The following is a 21,033-nucleotide window of genomic DNA, read 5'->3' as shown; positions in this document are numbered from 1 at the left end:
AATAGGCCTGTCTCAAAGGCAGGAAATGCTACCATGTAGCTTCCACCAGGTTTTACAGACCTCCTTGGTACACAAACTTAAAGATTAATAATCACAGTTTACCAGCTAGTATACACTAAATTGAATAAGCAAACAAATAGAGAACATCATTGTCTGGAATTCTGGGATTACTAGAAGAAGGTGGGTGGTCTGCATATCAGTCTAATCTCTAACTGTCTGATTAGTGTTAAACCTATACCATCCCTGCACGCACCCAGCCTTTTGATGCTCTACTTGACCACTACTAATGAATTAGCCAATCAGAACAAGGACTCATGCCACACCCAACTGCTTATCCAATCATGTGTCCAGGCATTCATTCATCACAACCGAAGCCACTGTTAAGAGAGAGCATAAACACAGTACAAATGTCCATTTTAACAGGGTCTTCTTATTTTTGGCTTGAAAGATCAATAAATGTTTTGCCATATGACCCCTTTAAAGAAAGTTTGAGCTACTTACCTCGACAAAAACACAGACATAGAAAGAAATTTGAGATTAAAAAGAGCAAAACGATTTGTCATCATTTTATCGACATTTATTTATTTCTAAAGTTTTTCCAACAGCGTATACAAAAGCATAAAATTAATATAAAAGGTTCAAAATCAGCTAAAATATAAATATATCTAGCGTAAAATAATCACATGAACCTAAAAGCTTAACATCACTGAATGACATTCCCATGATCTGTCCTATCTTCTAAAGATTCATGTCCCAGAGAGCCTTGCTGAAACCTGTACAGATGTAGGATGAGGTCTCGAATCTCCTCCCGTTTACCTCGCACCTGTTGCCGTGGAAACCAGCGCTCCAATCTCAATGGCAATTCAAAGTCTACCACAGGGTCCTTAAAGATATACAAATAGCATTGCTATCAAAATAGATTTGAAATTGAATTGAAAATTTGGAATAAAGAATGGGTGTAATTCTACCTGTAAAAAACTTTCTGCATATTGTAGCAGATAAAGGCCACAGTCACTGCTGTTGTCCTGTAGGGGGACTGTACAGTGGGAACCTATCATGTGGTCACCACTAAAGTCACGATGACCACCTCTTTTTGTCTGCCACTCCACCTGAAGGTATCTAAAAAAAAACATCAAAATAAATCATGTCATGAAAAGAAATTTCATTATACACATTATATATATTGAAATTACAGGCAAAAATATCGTGTTGCACTAGTACTATTTACATAATACCAGCAAACAATTAATAATAATAAAGATAGCAACAACAACAGCGCTTAACATAAATATGCGATTAAGCTGGACTGTATTAAGTTCACAAACACTCACTCGCGCAAGAGTTTGAAGATACGTTCGTGAACCGACAACTTCAGGGAATCCATGATGAGAATGCATGGTCTGAAAAAAATAAAGAGTAAAAATAATTCTCAAAACTCATGGTTAAAAAAAATGTCGTTTTAGAATGTTAGTTAGTTTTAGTTAAAAAATAGTAGTTTGTTGTGCGATACATTAGCAGTTAAATCCTTTTCCTGAAAGCCTCCATAACTGCATCATAAAAAATACATGAATAAAAAGCAACATAATTATAGAAAGAAAAACTTTTTATAATCAAAATAACAACAGAAAATATCTAAAATCCATTATATAGTACTATTTTAATATTATCGTAATGTATGCAGCACAAACGTTTTTTTTATTGGAAAACCTAAACTATTCTCTTTTCTCACACTAAATTCTCTACATTATGACAAAAACAAATCAGTTAATTTAAAACACACACACACACACATACACACATACCTTTTACACACAATAGGTCTCTTGCAGGTATTTTCCGTACACTTCTACAGAAGGAAAAGGTTCTGCTATAACTGTGCATGTGCAAACTATCTGTGTCCACATGACATTTTATCAAATCAAATGCCATTCAACAAATCCAATTGTCAAATAAAGATTTCTGACTAGCAAGACCTGTTATTAAAGTTAATTTGACTTACGGGAAGATGAGTCATGCTTGACTTTATACGACTGTCATCTAGATTAAGAACAAAAGTTTGTCTAGAATCATCAAATGATACTTAAAAGTAGTAAGCATACGTAAATTAATAATACATTTTTCAAAACTGACACATCTTACCTTTGTCCTCATCACTGTTGGATCTATTCTCTCCATGGATCTCACCCTCAGACTCACCCAAACCTTCACCTCCATCACCCTGCACAGAGTCTCTGCCGTCCCTTGTCACATACTGTGGCTCTTCTAACCCAGGAAAACAGATCACCACGAGGTACCAGTGAGCTCTGAAACAAACAGCAGACATGATATAAGACACTTATAAACATGATATATTACACACTGGTATATTCAAGGCAAATTAAAGCTCAAACATTTTATAATGTCCATAGAGAGCACAAATTAGTGAATGAAATTTCAAGAAAAAAATTGCAACATGTAATTAAAAAGCAAACACAGCTCTAAAAACACTGGCCCTCAAAAGTAATTTTGGCTTAAGTGTCCAAACACTGTATTTATATAGCTGATACTCACTCTTGATTGACAGGCACAAACAGGAAGTCTTTGTCAAAGATGTCTACATGACGCGTCCACGTCCTCACACGCTGATGCCTTCTGACCTGAGCTCTGATGGACAACCAAAGTTGTAAAAACAAAAAACATTTGTAACAATAAGCATTTATCAAAGGAAAGTGCATATCAGTATCTCAAAAGGGGTATATATATATGAATATATGTGTGCCGTCTAACAAATACTCACGGTGTGCTTGTACTGTCCTCATTAGCGTTGTCTCTGCGTGTGAGCTGTTTATAGAAAAAACTGCTGAAAACATGAGATCTGTCTACAGATGCTTGCGGGGCCTTTTGCACCAGAAGATACCTGAAAAACACACATACAAAATGCATCATCAGTTTGCGGTCAATGAGGACTCAAAGAGGACAGTTTGAGCCTTTTAGTAGCAAGTAAATAGGGTAGACATACAGTATTTAGGTTACAGTGATTTCAGATTAAGCACCTAAAACATACAGTACAGTTCAAAAGTTTGCAGTCAGTAAGAATTTAATTTTTTTTTGGAAAAACACGTCTTATGCACAACAAGGCTGCATTTAGCCTATCTGTTCAAAAATAAAAACAGCAATATTGCAAAATATTATTACAATTTAAAATAACCATTTTCTAATTGAATATATTTTAAAATGTAATCCATTCCTGTGATGGCAAAGCTGAATTTTCAGCAGCCCTTACTCTAGTCTAAAAGAAATCATATGTAATTATTATAATAAGCCTTATTGACCCCAAAGATTTGAAGGGTAATGTAATGTTAAAAACAGCCAATGTTTAGTTGTTTTTCCACATCATAGTGCTTCCAAACTTCATGCTGATAGTCAAAGCCCCCAGTGCTTACTTCTTCCCAAACAACTGTGAAGGAGTGACTGGATCTAATTCAACTCCTCCCACTGATACGTTGTGTATAAAAGCCATCCTTGGTTGTCTTACTTGAGGTAGAAGTCGATGATGACATCATTAAGAAACTCGCCACTGTCTAAACACTCCAGATCCTCTGTTGTCACGGTGATGGCTCCTTTCGAGGGTGGAGGAGGGAACTGAATCAATCTAAACAGAGTTGAATGAAAGTAAATTAGGACTGAGGTTCAGACAAAATAAATAGGGTTATGTAAACCCTTTGAGGCCAAGAAGAGTTTAATTTTTTTTTTAATGAACACTTATTCAGCAAGGACAGATTAAATTAATCAAAAGTGAAAGTAAAGACATTTATAATGTTACAAACTATTTCTATTTAAAATAAATGTTAAACTGTTAAACTTGCTGTTCATCAAAAAATCCTGAAAAAATGCATCACGGTTTCCACAAGAATATTAAGCAGCACAACTGTTTACATCATGACGATAATAAATAAGGAATGTTTCTTGAGCACCAAATCAGCATTTTTGAATGGTTTCTGAAGGCTCATGTGATACTAAGGACTAGAGTAATGATGCAGAAAATTTGGCTTTGACATTACAGAATAAATTATATCTTAAAATAAAGTTTTTTTTTTTCAATTGTAACAATATTTTCCAATATAAGTGTTTTTTTTGTTGTTTTTTTTGCTGTATTACTGATCAAATAAATGCAGCTTTGGTGATCATTATAGATTTCTGTCAAAAAACATTAAAAACATTTTTACCTGCATGCTGGACCACAGTGTTGGTACGGGGCCCATTCTGCCCCAAGTGTAGGTGCCAAGGTAACACTGTATGAACCCTGAGCTCTTCTGTGGCACAGCGTGTAAACTGGCTTCAACTGAACTTCAGAATCCTGAGACTGAAAACACACATTAAATCCATAAAACGGCCAAAACAGTTTTTCCCCTCCTATAATCGATCATTTTCTTCCTAGCCCTCCCAGATCAAACTAAGCTGGAAAAACAGATCGTTTAAAAACCACCACACTGACATACAGAGGGTTTGAAAAGTGAAAATTCTTCTGTATTTTGTATTTAATAATATGATACAATTCAAATAACTTGCCTATAATCAGCCTAATATTTTGTAACTAAATTATTAACATTAAACATTAACTACAAGAAAGAAATTAACTTGCAAACAAGAAAAAAAAGCAAGCATGCAAGATACAACAACGCAATATTTTGACTGAACCTTCTCAGTAGATACAGTGGCATGTGCAGCAGTGCTGGTTTGAGGATCAGTTTCGGGCATCAGCATTTGGAGAAGGTGTGTTTCCTGGGAGCTCTGAAGCAGTTTCAGGCTTTCCGGCTGTGTGAGGGGGGAGTGGAGTTTGAAGCTGTTCTGGTTCAAACCCACTATGTCCATTAAAGAGGCCAAGACAGCACTTTCAACACCAGTTACAGGTTCAGCCAAACACAGCAACACACACGTACTGCTTTCAGCTGTAGACACACAGCAAAACGTATGTAAAAAGGAGAAAGAATATAGAAAGTACTGTCATTGCTTTCAAAAATATTAGCAATAATAGTAACTATATAAAAATGTTTTACAGTTTCAACAATAAAGTAATCAAGAAAATAGACAGGTGGTTGACCTGGACATGTGCCTGGCAGGATGACGGACAGGTCATTGTGTAATTGGTGTGCCTGGGCATCAGACAGCCAAAGAAAGAGCAGAGAAGGTGGTGGGACCTCGTTGTCCTTAACCAGGCCACACCCCCTAAATGCAGGCTCCTCCCATACACTGTAATTACACACACTAGCCGTCGATATAGAAATGTTCATTGAAGAATCTGAACAAACAAAAAGAAAAAAGTTTTAAACATGCATAATATATCTACTAGACATTGATACAATCTTATCTATATCTAACATAAATCAGAAAATAAAAATGTATGGAATAATAAAGGTTATAGAGTTATTTTACTGTTAAATAATCTACAAAAGAAAACACAGCAATTGCTTAATAATGTACACTTCACCAGAATATTTCTAATAATACTGTTTGTGTTTAAAACAGGTTTACCTTTCAATGAAAATGTGATCTCGTCTGTAGTGATCTGAAAAATGGTATATTAAAAATCAGTAACACAAATAGAAAATAGAGAGAGATTCATAAACATTCTTCACACACCTGTTACACTATTTTCATGTAAATTAGTTTGAATCATGACTGGAATGATTCAGACAGATTTGATCACTCCAACCCATCAGATCAACATATCACTCTCACCTTCATACTCTCACAAGTAGCACTAACTCCACCCATGTGAAGGGAAGACAGCTGCAGCTCCATCTCAGCAGAACTCTGACAATCAATACATACATACACTTATCAGTGCCAGTCCCGGTTGCAACAGCCCCGTTAAGCTAAATGTTTTTACATCAAGATAAGCTATTATGAGACGCCATAAAATCAGCTATATTATTTAGTAAATATAATGAATTATTTTAGTCCAGTAGGTGGATCATCATACCCACCTGTGTGTGGTGTTTTTTTCTTCTTGTAAACTCTTACCCATTTATCTACTATATTCATGTCTTTTGCACCCTCCAGTGGCTGGATGTTTGGGGCAGAGGCTTCCAACTCTTTTCTTTCCTCTCCTTCCACTTCTTCTTCCTCTTCACTGGACAGAACAACTAAGCATGGCAAAAATGGAATTATTGACTTCAAATAACAATCATACACAGTTAGAAAAAATGTTGGTAACACTTTCTATGAAGACCATGCTTATAATGAATTATACCTCCATTTATATTTATTTATAAGTATTACTATTTTATAAACATATTTATAAAGACTCATTAAGACCTATACTGCATTATAAGAACAGTTATAGTTGCATTTATATTATTTTTATAATTACCTATAAGTCATGCATTCTCTTTTTCAATGCACATGTTCATAATCCATTATAAACTGATTTATAAGTATTAATTAGTCGGCCATGTCATTCTATGAATGTATTTATAAAGATGCAACGTTCATTGCTATAATGTTAATATATTAGTAACAATGACTTTAGTAATTCAGACGTATTTCTGTCAAATAAGTGAATATATTGTTATTAACGGCTGTATTGAGTTCTTATAAATGCTTATTGTGTGTACTACTACTAGTTAATAACCTATATAAATGCATCATTGATGGCTTTAAGTAAAGTGAAAACATAGGATGCAATTTTCTTAAAGCAAATGTTAAGAAACCATTAAAGATGTGCTCATTATCAGTTTAAGTTGTTTACTTGTAAATGTAACTACTGAACAATAATTCCTGTAATAATGAAGAAAATAATTAATACAAACAGTTGAAAATACTCTTTTAAATGTTACATACTTGCAAAACACTGCAACAATATTTTAAAGCATAATTCCAAACAAACTGCTATAAGCAATACCATGCATATGGCTGAGGAGATATAGATTTGAACAAATCAAAATTACCAATCATTACCTCTAATGCAAACATTAGCCATTAAAGACATAATAAGTAATTGGTACAACAAACAAGTGTCTCTGGAACTATTTTATATTTGATCATTTATAAACCAGTGTATAATGGATTATGAGCATGTACACTGAAGAAGAAAATGCATGCCTTATAATTACAAAAATAATAAACATAATTATAACTGTTCTTATAACACAGTATAGGTCTTAATGAGTCTGTATAAATATATTTATAGAATAGTAATACTTATAAGTACGTATAAATGGGGCTATAATTCATTATAAGCATGGTCTTCATAGAAAGTGTTACCAGAAATTTCTCTAAATCTCTTTTATGTTCCACAGAAGAAATAAAGTCATGCCGTTTTGGAACAAAATGAAGATAAGTAAATGATGACAGAATTACTCACATTTTTTTCCGTCCATTTCATATCTTTAAGTATACTGTAGGCTATTTTCAAATGGTGACAATTATACCTTCTTTTTTCTTTGAGAGAGAGAAAGAGACAGAGAGAGGGGGAGAGAAAGAGAGAGAGAGACGTTGGTATAACCATACTATTTTCGGCTTTACCTTGAAAAGCTCAGTGAAACTGACAAATGTCTTTTTGTTTTGCTTACCATGCACGCCATAAAGCCAGCAGAAACAGGTAGATTAGAAATCCATGCGAATGACCCCATCGCAGAGCCATTGTTGAGTTATTCCCTGCCGAAGAAGTTATTTCAGTCTTCAAGTTCGTCTTAAAAATTATTTATATAAGAATGAATCAAGGCAAAACTTCCAGTGCCATATTTCTGCCGTGTCACTAGTTAAAATTGCTTATTTCTCTGGATTTAAATATTCTTCGAAACATTTGGGATAATGTAAGTAGTACACAAGTCAGCAAAATATATAAACACTGTTCTAGTGGTTTTCGGATATTTTAATAAAAAAATCTTTATTTAAATAAATGCATTTTTAAAACGCATCCCTGTCTTTACTATACGGTCTAATCAAATTCATCCAATCCGCCGTCAGCAGTGAGAGCATGAAGACCAATAATTCTGCAGTGAAGCTGACATACGCAATCCTCCTAAATGACAACATGTCGTGGAGCTCGCGCTCGGCTGTGATGAAGGTGTAATACGACGCATACGTGTACACAGTTAATACAGTATTCAAAGGGGGCGGGGCGTAAACAACCGCGCGTAAACGAATTACAATTGTTACATTGTAGCATAGGAAGTGTGACATCGGTTCCGCGCATGCGCACTGTGCGACTACAGTCCCATCGGTGTTTATAATCTGAATGTAAATGTATCAGGCCCATTTATCGTGTCTCTCCAGTTAATTGTGACAAATAGCATGCTAACACCCTTAGCAGTGCGTACAGGCAATCATATTCTGAGGTTATGTGATTTTTCCACTGGTTAAGGGTGGGAAATTCACACATGACTGTTTTCAAAAACACTTGGCCACTTTATGGTCCTTCTGAGAAGCATCGGGGGACACGATCCCCATCCAAACAAAGACCACGAGGAGCTAACAAGCCCAACTTTAAGTGCTCAAACCCCTGATGGGCAAAGATGAGGAGCCCGTCCAGATAAACAGAAACCCAGGCTCTCGCACAGCTCACCCGCTGAGGTCTCCTGTAAGTACCGCTCCAGCTGAGGGAACGACAGCTCGGGCAGATCCAGAACAGACCCGTAGCGCTCCAAAAACGAGCAGACCACCGCAAAACCGGGACTGACATCTGGAGGAAGAGCCGCTGTGGAGCCCGGAGCAGCCATCTTTCCTGGAGATGACGAGCTGTGCTCTGCTTAGACCCAAAACTGCCCACAATACACCGCGACACCCCCCAGAGAGCGCTTCAGCGAGATCCAGAGGGGCAGCTAACGCGCGCGGAGCGCCACAATGCCACCACCACCATCATCATCCTCATCATCCTCATCCTCACAACAATAAAGAGGATGAAGACTATAAAGTGCTGCTTTAACATGCCACAGTGTGTTTGTTTTTCCACTGGCTCTTCTGTAATAGAAACAGCGTCGTGCTTGTGTTTATTCGTGATCGGGATGAATAGTTAAATAAATAATATTTAAATGCAAATTTAAAAAAATAGAAAAATACTTTGATATAATATGATATATAACTATATATATATAATATATTATATAAAGTGCTGCTTTAACATGTCACACTTGTTTCCACAGACATTTTTATATTGTAAACAGTGTCGTGCTTGTGTTTATTAGTTAAATAAGTACATAAATGCGTAATATATTTAAGTATAGACATTAATAATAATAATAAAACAGAAAATGATATTTATTAATTATGACCAAATAATATAATATATATATTTTTTTTTTTCTGTATATCCTTTAATTAATTTACTACCGTCAGCAATATAATAGCACGAAAACCAATAACAGTAATTATGATATGACGTAAACAAATGCAATTATTCTAATAATAATATCTTATAATATATCGTGTATATACGTAGTGGCAGCTTATTGTACGTCACTGAACGCCAGCCAATGAGAAGCGTACGCTGATTTGACGCCGGCCAGTGACGTACCTTGTGGGCGTGTCCCGCCGTCACACGAAGAGAAACACAACACAAGCAAGATCGAGTTGCAGGCCGAGGCAAGATTATATAATATAAAGGAAATACATTTATAGTGCATGATTTATAAAGTTGTTTTGGTTACGAATATAATTTGTTGCATGAATAAAAAGCTCGTTTAAAGCGGATAAGGCATGTTTTGTTGTGTGCATTCATATACAAGTGCTTCTAAATGGTATTTTAGGTTAATAACATGTTAAAAAGCAGTTAGGGTTGATTAGATTAGAGTGGCATCGCTTACAACAAAGTGCATGGATGGTGCCAGATAGTAAAACCATAGTACTGAAATTTTAACCTATGTACTATTGTATTTACAAGGAACTTTAAAAAATAGCATGGTACTTAATAAAATGAATGCATGTGATTTGTCTTCCACTCTGTTACAGGAAAGCTGAGCATGTCTTCTCCAGAAATTGCATCTTTATCCTGGGGCCACATGAAGGTCAAAGGTTGCTCCACATCCTATAAAGACTGTAAAGTGTGGCCGGGTGGCAGCCGAGCCTGGGACTGGCGTGAAACTGGTACAGATGTAAGATTAACACCAGATCACACTGTAAAATCATCCTCAACTTATGACATTATCCTCTTACAAGTTCACATTGTCATAAAAATTGCAACGTGTTTGAGAGCCATTTGATGTTACAGAAATGCCTGATATAATGTACATTATGTCTTTTGTTTTGTCAGTGCAAAACACATTGTGTCTACTGGAATACTGATTTGTTTTATTACTGTTTTCTACATTTTAGAATAATAGTAAAGCTTTTAAAACTATGAAATAACACAAATAAAGTATGGGAACTATGTAGTGACCAAAAACATATCAGAACCAGTTTGCTTTAATTAAATGTTATTTATTAGAGATCTGTCTAACGTGCATCTGTGCTCCTGCCAGCATTATCCAGGCGTCCAGCCGGCCGACCTGGAAGACGTCCTGAGGAAAGGAGTGCAGACGCTGGTCATTGGAAGAGGGATGAGTGAAGCTCTACAGGTAACAATGTGAATTTGCTGATCAGCACTGTCCATCATCTGAATATTGCAATCTTTAAAGGAATAGTTCACCCAGAAATGAAAATTTGCTGAACATTTACTCACCATCAAGGCCATCCAAGATGAGTTCGTTTCTTCAGGGGAACAGATGTGGAGAAATTGAGCATCACATCTCTTGCTCAGCAATGGATGCTCTGCAGTGAATGGGTGCCGTCAGAATGAGAGTCCAAACACAGCTGATAAGAACATCACAATAATCTACACCACTCCAGTCCATCAGTTAACATCTTGTGAAGCTAAAAGCTGTGAGTTTGTAAGAAACAAATCCATCTATGATTTTAACTTCAAACTGTTGCTTCTGGCTAAAATAGGAGTCCATAATCCATAATAACTCTTCCTCCAGTTAAACAGTCCATCTCCTGTTGTCCTCTCAAATCCACCCACATATGTGTTTAGAGCTGTTTTTGCTAGTAAATGGTGTTTAATCTGTACATATTTCTCTCCTGATTCAGATGAGATTACTTTTTCCATTGGAGGAAGCCTTATTATGGATTATGGACTCAACAACAGTTAAAAGTTAAAACATCTTGATGCATTTGTTTCTTACAAACACGCAGCTTTTGGCTTCTCAAGACATTAACTGCTGGACTGGAGTGGTGTGGATTATTGTGATGTTTTTATCAGCTGTTTGGACTCTCATTCTGATGGCACCCATTCACTGCAGAGGATCCATTGCTGAGCAAGTGATGTAATGCTACATTTCTCCAAATCTGATGAAGAATCAAACTCATCTACATCTTGGATGGCCTGAAAAGGAGTACATTTTCAGCAAATATTATTTTAAATAAGCTACTTTGCTTTTTTTATGTTTCAGGTGCCTCCGTCCACCCTAGATTACGTGAAGAAGCAGGGTGTCGACGTGAGGGTGTTTCAGACCGAGCAGGCCGTTAAAGAATATAACGCTCTGGTGGAACAGGGAGCTAAAGTCGGCGGGGTCTTCCACTCCACCTGCTGATCACATCATTAACACAACCAGCTAATTCATTTTATGGGTTGTTTAAAGTGCCTTACATTTCAAATGAACATTGTTTTCTTAATAGATGCTTCATAATTTACACTGAGCTATTGGATGATTTTTTTTCCTTTGGTGAAAATGTTATTTGCTTTATAATCGTTGGATGTAGGCTGTGAAAATACCCCATTATCACACACACCAGTGATACAAATGAACAAAAAAAAATACATTTATTTCAGATAAAACGTAATTGTGAAAACACTTGAGTTTGTGGTGGCTGTTAATTTCACATGTACTGCTTGGGTTCGTCAGGTCAGCGGCGAGCTGGTTTGGGCATGATGAAGACATTGACGGGTTTGCTGAGGTGGATTGTGCCCTCGATGCAGCTCTCGCTGGTGGGCAGGCCGTCCAGACTCTCATTCCACACAGGTTTAGAGGCAGATGGTTTACTGCTGCTGGAGCTGTAGGCCAGGAGCAACCGCACCTCAACCTGACAGGCCTCTGAAAGTAAAAACCCGTTATTTTAGTATCGTTGAGATACTACTATAGTTTTTATTAATATTTTGAATTCGATTTTAATATTTTCTGTTTTCATTTTAATTGAATTTTTTTGTGTTTCTGTCATTTTTATAAATATGTTTATATAGTTTTTATTTTAGTTTTAGTCATTTGAGTTAAACTAAATATAAATGGGAAATGTTTTTAATATTTTATTTTATTTCAAGTAACAATGTTTTTTTTAATGGTTATAATAATATATAATAACACAATATAAAAAATAAGAACACAAAAATGTACGATGCACTTTAGATTACATTCTACTTTACGCTGCCATTGCACTCCTACAAAAATGACGTTTTAGTCATTTGAGTTAAACTAAATATAAATGGGAAATGTTTTTAATATTTTATTTTATTTCAAGTAACAATGTTTTTTTTAATGGTTATAATAATATATAATAACACAATATAAAAAATAAGAACACAAAAATGTACGATGCACTTTAGATTACATTCTACTTTACGCTGCCATTGCACTCCTACAAAAATGACTGGGATGGTAACAGATGGTATATAAATGCACACATTAAAATACTATGGTATAGTAAAAAGCACTCCAAGGTACTTTTGTTAGTGTAGTGTACGAAAACCTTTTTAATGATAATGTCTTCCTGCAATTTGTTAGTCAGCATAAAACGTCATTTGCAAATATTTTACTTCAGTAATCCTAAGAATTTCCGTGCAAAAACAGTATACCGTGAAACTGATATAATTAAAGTAAATACTATTTTTTTTCTTTTGAATAGCATGCACTGATGACTTGTGCAAAATGAACCCTTTATACAGACTGATGCCACATTTCCACAGTTATTAACATCGTAAATCTTAAAGGTTGTTTATATATATATATATATATATTTTTTACATTTAATGTACATTCATAATACTATACTCTGTGTTTTCTACATTGGCATTAAATTACAGAAAGTGTTTCTAAAACAACAGCTTGAGGAAGTGACTGCAAATTGGACATCTTTCTCTTTCTGACCACTGTAATCAATCAATTTTTTCCCTTTTTTGTAAGGTCATAGAAACACTGTTGTGGATTTTTTTTTTCTTTTGCTATTGGGGCAAATGGAAAGGCAAAAATTATATTTATTGTCGTTTCCGTTCACCACTACAGAAGTTAAACTCGACTATGACGGCTTACGCTTCTGAGAACCCTAGAAATATGTAAAGGGTTCATAAATGTAATCAATTTTGATTTTCTCCAAAGCAGAAATTTATTCAGCCTCAGTTTTCTGCTGGTCACACAGACACTCACAGATATAAAATAACTCCTGCCTTGTTGGGACTAGATGCAGTTCTATTTATATCTGTGGAACTGTGAAGGGTTCATGCTATTCGCTGCCAGCAGAGAAGGATTTGTCTTTGGTGTTTGCAGCATTATTTTATACAAGGACAAAACACAAAGAATAGCTACTGGATAATAATCCTCAATCAAAAATACACGACCGATGTCTTGATGTGCACGTGTCTACTAAGACTCATTTTAGAAAGGACACGTACCTGTCCAGGCAGAGTGAGAGAGATAAACCTGCGTGATCAGTCGCACACGTCCAGGTCCTGGGGTCCTGAAATCTCCAGGTTTGGGGTGGATTATGTGAGACTGTCCATCTGGATACAGCACCTGTGGGACAATGAGGAAAACATGAATAATGTGCATCAATTGCACACAAATTTTATTAAACAGATTTAAAGCCAACATAAAAAAAATTTTCACAACAGGATTTTCACTGAAAGATTGCGGACATTTATGCAACTGGCAGATGCTTCTATCCAAAGCGAATGCATTCATTTGAAATTTTTATAATTTCTTGCATTCAGTGTGAATCAAACCTATGACCTTAGCATGCATAGGTTGGGATTTAAATCTAGGAATTGATTGGATGGGGAAACGGGTCTACAAATGGTTGAAAAGTCCTTTTTCTAAGTAAATTGTTCTTAAAAACCCCTTTTTTTTTTTTTTTTTATGATTTATCTGAAAAGAAATTATGTTAAAGCCTCTGACCTGCACTTTGACTGTAGTCTGTGGATCTTGTACATGTTCAAGAGTAGCATCGATGTCTAACGCCACCACCAGACCAGAGGTGAATTTCAAAGGGTTGTCTGATTCTCCCGTCGGCTCAATAATAGTCGCTGACGCCCTGTGGATCTGACAAAGCAAAATAAACAGAAAAAAAGATATTCCAACAAACAAGCTACAACTTTCCGAAGCTGTTTGTGTGTAAGAGTCCACAAACCTGCTCGGGTAGCTTGAGATGGATGAATCTGCTTTGTCGCAGTGTGGTCTGAAGGATTTTAACCAGATCAAGAGGTTTGCAGGCCGTCAGCCTGGGCATCAACTCCAGGAGTTTCTCCACAAAACTGTCCTGGAAATGGGGCAACTCTGTCATGAAGAGCCTGAGAATGTAACGACGAGAATATTCAGTGATTCTTCACACAGAACAATGCTTAGGTTGAGATTTGATGCATTTATTACACATCCTCTTTGAGTGCTTTTACCTCTGAAATGACTCCACATCCTGCAGGAACTTCTCACAAACCCCAAGAACCCGGTCAACCCTGTCATTTGGAAGAAGAAAGACGATCAGTTTCAAAACGTTGAGATTTAATTGTGTTCGAAAGTTTATTAGTAAGTGCTAACCCGCGTTTGGATCGGGCCATCAGGATGAGCTGTAACGCTTTCGCCTGCAGCCGGACGTTGTGAATAGTGGCGATCTGCTGCGTCTCCAGACCGCTGTACAAGAACTCCAGCTTATAGGTCTCATCCAGGATCTATCACACATCATCAGTGATAATCACTTATCATTAGTCAAAAGTTTGGTGGGACGGCTCAGGTTTAAATTCATTTCGATTGGACATACCTGTCGAGCGGCTGTTGAAACTTTGGCATTTTGTTTAAGACAAAGTGGCACAGCCATGGTCCATAACTTCTCCTGGAGTGCCTGGGTTCGAAAGAAATATAAAAGTTATGGATATGCCTTATTTTATCGATACGGTTATGAAGGTTTACATAAGCGTTCAAAGGTTTGGGGTCGGCAAGATTTTTCAATGTTTAAAGTCTCTTATGCTCACCAAAGCTGCATTTACAGTATTTGATCAAAAATACAGTAAAAACTAATACTGTGAAATTTGTAATTTTTCTATGTGAACATACTTTAAAATGTAATTTATTGCTGTGATCAAAGATGAATTTTCAGCATCATTACTCCAGTCTTCATTGTCACATGATCTTCAGAAATCATCATTCTAATATACTGATTTGCTGCTCAAGAAACATCTCTGATTATTATCAGTGCTGAAAACAGTTGTGCTGCTTCATATTTTTGTGATACATTTTTTCAGGATTCTTTAATATAGAAAGTTCCAAATAACAGCATTTATTTTGAAACAGAACTATTTTGTACCATATAAATGTTTTTACTGAAGCTTCTAATCAATTTAATGCATCCTTGTTGAATAAATAAATGTCCTACTAACTCCCAAATTTTGAATAGTAGTGTATTCAATTTTATTCGGTAACAATAATAATGACTAGGTTTTTAGAGTTGTGCTAATGAAGTACTAGCAGTGTATTATATTATATATTCACCTTGGTGAGCAGCAGTTGGCAGTGCAGGTATGTGGCACAGAAATCTGCAGATCCGGCCAACTCCGTCTGCAGCTCCCCCAACCGCAGCAGATCTCTGTATGTGACACAAATCAAAATCATCTTAGCAAACATCTTATTAAGAGACCTTCAAATAATATACAGTGGGTAGATAATTAAAGAAATGAATGAAAATCATACATTGATAAAACAATATTTAAAGAAATTATAGCATACACCACCCTTCAAAAGTTCAGTATGATTTCTTTTTAAATATTTTTAAAAGTAGTCTCTCCTACTCACAAAGGCTACATTAATTTAATCAAAAATACAGTAAAAACTGAAATATTACAATTTAAAACAGCTATTCTATTGTAATATATTTTAAAATGTTATTTATTCCTGTGATGCAAAGCTGGATTTTCAGCATCATTACTCCAGTCTTTAGTGTCACATGATCTTCAGATATCATTCTAATATGCTGATTTACTGCTCAAGAAACATTTCTGATCATTATCAATGTTGAAAGCATTTTGTGGAAACTGCTTCCTTATTATTAATGTTTTTTTAATGTCAGTATTAATGAATGCATCTTTGATAAAAGTATTAATTTCTTCCAAAAAATAATAATAAAAAAATCTTACGGACCCCAAACTTGTGAACGATAGTGTGTATAATAATCAAGTAAAAATTAAAAAAAGACTGGATATGAGGTACGCAGGCAGGTTTCTCACTCGGAGGTGTGGTACCAGGTGGGACAAGCTGTCACGCAGGTAGGCGTAGTGCCGAAACGTGTGATCTGAGAACAGTGCTGGCATGGTGGGACAGGATTTGGCTGCATTGAAGACCAGAACTAAAACAGCAATGTCTGAACAAACCCAGTTCAGGAAAACAAGCATTTCAACAGACACATGAATATCTACAGCTCTGAACAGACAGGCAGCAGAAGTTATCCAACTTAGTTCAAATATTATCAGTCTGAACAGCAAATAAACAAATCATGAAATCAGATTTTTGGAAATGCATTTCAGCCTGAATATTGAGATCAGATTCTTTCCTGCCGGATTCTTCAGGATTCAAAGCAAATTGCTTATTTTGTATTATTCATCACTTTTTAGTTATTGTTGACAAAAGTAAAAAATGTAAATGCATATGTTAAAAGTCAAATGCATTGACATGTTATCAGGATACAGGCAGGGTCGTCCATGTCTGGTTCTGGAGTGTCGAAATACGGATGTGTGCTCAGCAGCTCAGGGACAATCGGCAGCACCAGGGTTGGGTGCCGAGCACCAAGGAACTTCAGACATCTGGATTGAAGGAGGACAAAAACAAATTAGAATGGGGCTGGATGACAGCGAAGAACGGACAGGAACAGCCACTGGAACTCACTTCCAGACTGAGTTGCGGTCGGTCGGGTACTTGGTGAGGTTCTTCAGGAGTTCCAGGAGGGCCAGCTGGATGCAATCTTTAGTGGACACGTTAGTGTAGCAGAGCAGCTCATGCAATGCCTCGCGAATGTCCCGCGATGAGTCCTGCAATGAATGGGCAATTAACTAGTCTGAATGATTTGGGGAAACGTGTAATTGCAAATCTTTTAATAAAAATGTGATTTAAAAAAATAAATGCGCTAGGTTTGCTGTGCTTGTTTGCAGGGCTGCACAATTTAGCCAAAAAGAAAATGGTGATTATATTTAAATATGACTATATAATAATAATGCTAAATAGTAATCATTATCATTACTACTACATAAAACATTTAAAAAAATAAGAATATTACTATTGTGATATTTCACTTAAACAAAAATTTTATAAAACAAATATTATTAATAAAATAATAATAATTATCTAACTGCAATTTTTCTGCTAAAAAAAAAAAATGCAGGTTTGCTGTGCTTGTTTGTAGGGCTGCACAATTTGGCCAAAATTGTGCAATTATATTTAATATGACCATACTACTATTACTATTCATTAATATTAATATTAATTATTGTTTTATATTCTTCTTGTTGTCAGGTTTAATTAATAACAAAAATGTATTCATTTTCAAATGCAGATAACTGCAGAGAGCACAAAGTTTGCTGAGCTACGCTTCACCACTGAAACATGCAGTGTATATATTTGTTTCATTAATAAAATGATCAAATTGCAGCTTTTGTGATTTGATAATCACACTAAGCCATATTGCGATTTTGTTATATTTTGATGAACCATACAGCCCTACCTCATATATCGGTATTTCACTAGATCAGGGGTGTCGAACTCAATTCCTGGAGGGCCGGAGAGTTTTGTTCCAACCCTGCTCCAATACACATACCATGTAGCCTGAAGGACTTGATAAGTTGGATCAGATGTGTTTAACTAGGGTTGAAAGGGGCTCCGGCCCTCCAGGAACTGGGTTACACACCTCTGCACTAGATAATGCTTTAAAATGACATATAGAGCACTTATGTTTACATTGTGCTCTGTGGTTTTGACTTTGTCACATACACTAGTGGCCCACCTCCAGTACTGCGAGGACAGTGTCCAGCTGGTCTTCTCTGAGGGTGATGTGAGTCGAGATCTGCCGCAAAACGTGGATAGACTGTAGCCGCACCTCCTCGATTTCATCATTAAACATGTCCACCAGGAAGTCAAGACACTTCTCAGCAAAGCTGGGTGAGGATTGGGCGAGGGAACATAGCGCCTCTACTGCAGAGATACGCACCTCTGTGAAAAGTGATATTAAAATGAATAACCCAGCTCTGGAACAAAGTGCTAAAATGTCCTCAAAGATAAATAATGGTAGTGTTTTGAAATACATACCGTACATCTCATCTTCCAGGCCATGAACAAAAGCCCCACAGGCTCCAGAGTCGATGAGATTTACACCCGAAGTGTCGACTTTCTCTTTAGGAGCATCGTCGGCCCATCGCCGTCCAGATGAGAATTCTCCAGAAGCGTACAGTTCTTTTGCTCGCTCATGAGCAGTACGTTTCCTCTGAGATAGATTGAGAATGATATTTTAAACATTTCTTGCCTGCGAGTTTCTTGCATGTTTTTTGTCATTTGTTGTGTGTAAATACCCTGAGATCTGACATCAGCTTCTTGTCTAATGTCTGCTCCAGAAAATGAGGGCTGACTTGATGCATTGAGCCCTGAGAGAGAGAGAGCGAGAGAGAGAGAGAGCGCGAAACAGATGGATGGAAAAGTCAGTGGTGAGTTAATAAGAAATTAATCATGTAGCGAGAGAGCGAGAGAGCGAGAGAGCGAGAGAGCGAGAGAGCGAGAGAGCGAGAGAGCGAGAGAGCGAGAGAGCGAGAGAGCGAGAGAGCGAGAGAGCGAGAGAGCGAGAGAGCGAGAGAGCGAGAGAGCGAGAGAGAGCGAAACAGATGGATGGAAAAGTCAGTGGTGAGTTAATAAGAAATGAATCATGTGGTTGTGCTACAAACACACCCAACACTCACCAGCAGTTTCGCAGCTTGCACTCTGACTACCCATGAGCCGTCACTGACCATGTGACAGATCTTCCCGAAGGAGTCGTCCACCAGTCGGATCTCCTCATTGGAGGAGGGGATGGGAACAATACTGTTAATGCACAAGGACAAAATGAATGTTCAATCCATGTTAAAAGACTTCATTCTTGAGTTTCTCGAATTGAAATTACCATTTAAAACAGTGCAGGCTTAGAAAGCAGTAAGTACACAATGGCTGCAGTCAGCTTTACCTACTCTTGAAGACTGGATGGACTCATATAGCAAAACACAAACTAATGCTTCAGAAGGACAGACGAGATTGACTCTCTACCTCTCAGGATAAAGCTGGCTCAGAACCCAAACCATCTGCACCGCTGCTGAACGAACCTGCTCATAATCATCACTCAAGAGCTTACAGGCCTGTCCAGGGGATCAGACATTCATATGTTAGTTATTTCTTTTGTAATTTCATGCTCAGAGGAATGAAAAATGTAAAACATACAATCCCATTTCAAAAGTTTGGTAAGATTTTTTTATTTTTAAATTAATACTTACAGCAAGGATGCATTAAATTGTTTAAAAGTGACAGTAAAGACATTTATAAAGTTGCAAAAGATTTCTATTTCAAATAAATGCTGTTCTTCTGAACTTTCTATTCATCAAAGAATCCTCAAAAATAAAATGCTTAATGGTTTCCACAAAAATATGAAGCAGCACAACTTTTTATAACATTGATAATAATAAGAAATATTTCTTGAGCAGCAAATCAGGATATTAGAATTATTTCTGAAGAATCATGTGACACTGAAGACTAGAGTAAAAAATTCAGCTTTGATCACAGCAATAAATTACATTTTACAACATATTACAATAGAAAACAGTTATTTTATATATTAATACTATTTCATATTTTTGCTGTACTTCTGATCAAATAAATGCAGCCTTGGTAAGCAGTTTTCAAAAACAAAAAAATCTTACCAGCCGTAAACTTTAGAACGGTAGTGTAAGATTATTATAGCTGATATTGACCTGGTTATAAATAGTCTGTTGAATTTTCATCCCTCTTTCATGCAGCTGCAGCTGATTGGAGAAAGAAAAACACACTGAAGTCATTTAAAGAAACACAAGTAAATAAAAGCCACATTCGATGCATTTTAACATGCCGTTATTCCACAGAGCTCATGTACCATGGCTTTGATGGCGGCGGTGCGGACGCGAGGGTCCTGGTCCTGGAAGTAGTCGCTGATCACACTCTGTACATCCCGTACGTGTGATGTTTGTGCTCCGGGTCCTGCATCAGTCTCTTTACTGAGAGGTTTATCAACCGTCCCCAGACAGCCCAGCAGCTGCAGACACTTATTCCTCACTCCGAAATAAGTGCTTGAGAGATGCTGAGGAAAAATATGACATGAAAGTAAATTATTATACAATAATAATAATAACTCGGATTCAGAATTATGTTAAAAAGCTGATGAAATCAGTTAATTGTTACTGGCAAAAAGTATGATTTCAGTGTTTAGGAATGGAAGAAATCTTAGTTATTAGTCACCTTGCAAGCCACATCTATAAGTCTCTGAATGACAGCGATCTTGTCTGGGAGTTGAGTACCAATGATCAGCAGAGTGCCCAGAAGCTGAGCCAGAACCTGATGAGACTCTAAAACACAGTCAGAATTCTTAGAAAAATCTAATTTCTACACTCTGCATTATTCAGGACTTAACAGTAAGGAATTTTTCTGCTGGTCTAATTGGCTAGCAGTTCAGATTCTCACTAGTTCATTCATTTTATATGTGTCAGAAATTATATATATATATATATATATATATATATATATATATATATATATATATATATATATATATATATATATATATATATAT

General features: G+C 36.4%; 3 protein-coding genes across 4 annotated transcripts in view; 1 reads left to right on the top strand and 2 right to left on the bottom strand.

The window, feature by feature from the left end:
- Positions 1 to 575: 575 nt before the first annotated feature.
- On the bottom strand, positions 576 to 6,007 carry LOC107600307 (sentrin-specific protease 7-like). Its single transcript, XM_016292177.1, has 15 exons — positions 5,967 to 6,007; positions 5,719 to 5,793; positions 5,512 to 5,545; positions 5,081 to 5,278; positions 4,678 to 4,928; positions 4,206 to 4,342; positions 3,515 to 3,631; positions 2,777 to 2,896; positions 2,551 to 2,643; positions 2,140 to 2,303; positions 2,000 to 2,037; positions 1,803 to 1,846; positions 1,332 to 1,400; positions 969 to 1,119; positions 576 to 883 (listed from the first exon to the last, which is right to left on the bottom strand). The coding sequence occupies exons 2-15, from the start codon at positions 5,779 to 5,781 to the stop codon at positions 704 to 706; spliced, it is 1,659 nt and encodes a 552-aa protein (XP_016147663.1). The 5' UTR covers positions 5,782 to 5,793; positions 5,967 to 6,007; the 3' UTR covers positions 576 to 703.
- A 3,455-nt stretch (positions 6,008 to 9,462) lies between these two features.
- Positions 9,463 to 11,810, top strand: LOC107600309 (mth938 domain-containing protein). Of its 2 annotated transcripts, none has more exons than XM_016292186.1 (4): positions 9,463 to 9,579; positions 9,931 to 10,073; positions 10,440 to 10,535; positions 11,409 to 11,810. In XM_016292186.1, exons 2-4 carry the CDS (start codon positions 9,942 to 9,944, stop codon positions 11,547 to 11,549), a joined length of 369 nt encoding a protein of 122 aa, XP_016147672.1. In that variant the 5' UTR covers positions 9,463 to 9,579; positions 9,931 to 9,941; the 3' UTR covers positions 11,550 to 11,810. The 2 variants fall into 2 exon arrangements, with proteins under 2 accessions (XP_016147672.1, XP_016147666.1); XM_016292180.1 differs by having other exon boundaries at positions 9,466 to 9,564.
- LOC107600803 (integrator complex subunit 4-like) overlaps positions 11,761 to 21,033 on the bottom strand; it is a 15,101-nt gene continuing 5,828 nt past the window's right edge. Inside the window, exons 4-23 of the mRNA XM_016292774.1 lie at positions 20,703 to 20,809; positions 20,341 to 20,544; positions 20,183 to 20,233; positions 19,485 to 19,573; positions 19,145 to 19,265; positions 18,764 to 18,835; positions 18,504 to 18,678; positions 18,202 to 18,407; positions 17,091 to 17,233; positions 16,893 to 17,008; positions 16,405 to 16,569; positions 16,346 to 16,355; positions 15,705 to 15,798; positions 14,977 to 15,057; positions 14,757 to 14,887; positions 14,615 to 14,674; positions 14,353 to 14,512; positions 14,121 to 14,264; positions 13,619 to 13,739; positions 11,761 to 12,050 (exon numbers count right to left, since the gene is read on the bottom strand). Of these exons, the coding sequence (XP_016148260.1) occupies positions 11,863 to 12,050; positions 13,619 to 13,739; positions 14,121 to 14,264; positions 14,353 to 14,512; positions 14,615 to 14,674; positions 14,757 to 14,887; positions 14,977 to 15,057; positions 15,705 to 15,798; positions 16,346 to 16,355; positions 16,405 to 16,569; positions 16,893 to 17,008; positions 17,091 to 17,233; positions 18,202 to 18,407; positions 18,504 to 18,678; positions 18,764 to 18,835; positions 19,145 to 19,265; positions 19,485 to 19,573; positions 20,183 to 20,233; positions 20,341 to 20,544; positions 20,703 to 20,809 (2,438 nt within the window). The 3' untranslated portion in view covers positions 11,761 to 11,862. The remainder of the gene's footprint in view (positions 12,051 to 13,618; positions 13,740 to 14,120; positions 14,265 to 14,352; positions 14,513 to 14,614; positions 14,675 to 14,756; positions 14,888 to 14,976; positions 15,058 to 15,704; positions 15,799 to 16,345; positions 16,356 to 16,404; positions 16,570 to 16,892; positions 17,009 to 17,090; positions 17,234 to 18,201; positions 18,408 to 18,503; positions 18,679 to 18,763; positions 18,836 to 19,144; positions 19,266 to 19,484; positions 19,574 to 20,182; positions 20,234 to 20,340; positions 20,545 to 20,702; positions 20,810 to 21,033) is intronic.

The sequence above is a fragment of the Sinocyclocheilus grahami genome, unplaced genomic scaffold, assembly GCF_001515645.1.
Source record: "Sinocyclocheilus grahami isolate Dianchi unplaced genomic scaffold, SAMN03320097.WGS_v1.1 scaffold14.1, whole genome shotgun sequence".
Classification (NCBI taxonomy): Eukaryota; Metazoa; Chordata; class Actinopteri; order Cypriniformes; family Cyprinidae; genus Sinocyclocheilus; species Sinocyclocheilus grahami.
Note: the sequence above shows the minus strand (reverse complement) of the source record. Positions and strands in the feature narration are given on the sequence as shown.

What these genes read in the sequence shown, in the direction of transcription:
- LOC107600309 (XM_016292186.1), top strand. Translation starts at nt 9,942, where the DNA reads ATGTCTTCTCCAGAAATTGCATCTTTATCCTGGGGCCACATGAAGGTC. An exon ending in GGCGTGAAACTGGTACAGAT is followed by an intron (nt 10,074 to 10,439) that starts GTAAGATTAACA and finishes TGCTCCTGCCAG; the next exon opens with CATTATCCAGGCGTCCAGCC. An exon ending in GGATGAGTGAAGCTCTACAG is followed by an intron (nt 10,536 to 11,408) that starts GTAACAATGTGA and finishes TTTATGTTTCAG; the next exon opens with GTGCCTCCGTCCACCCTAGA.
- LOC107600307 (XM_016292177.1), bottom strand. Translation starts at nt 5,781, where the DNA reads ATGGAGCTGCAGCTGTCTTCCCTTCACATGGGTGGAGTTAGTGCTACT. An exon ending in CAAGCATGACTCATCTTCCC is followed by an intron (nt 1,847 to 1,999) that starts GTAAGTCAAATT and finishes TTCCTTCTGTAG; the next exon opens with AAGTGTACGGAAAATACCTG. An exon ending in ATGCAGAAAGTTTTTTACAG is followed by an intron (nt 884 to 968) that starts GTAGAATTACAC and finishes TATATCTTTAAG; the next exon opens with GACCCTGTGGTAGACTTTGA.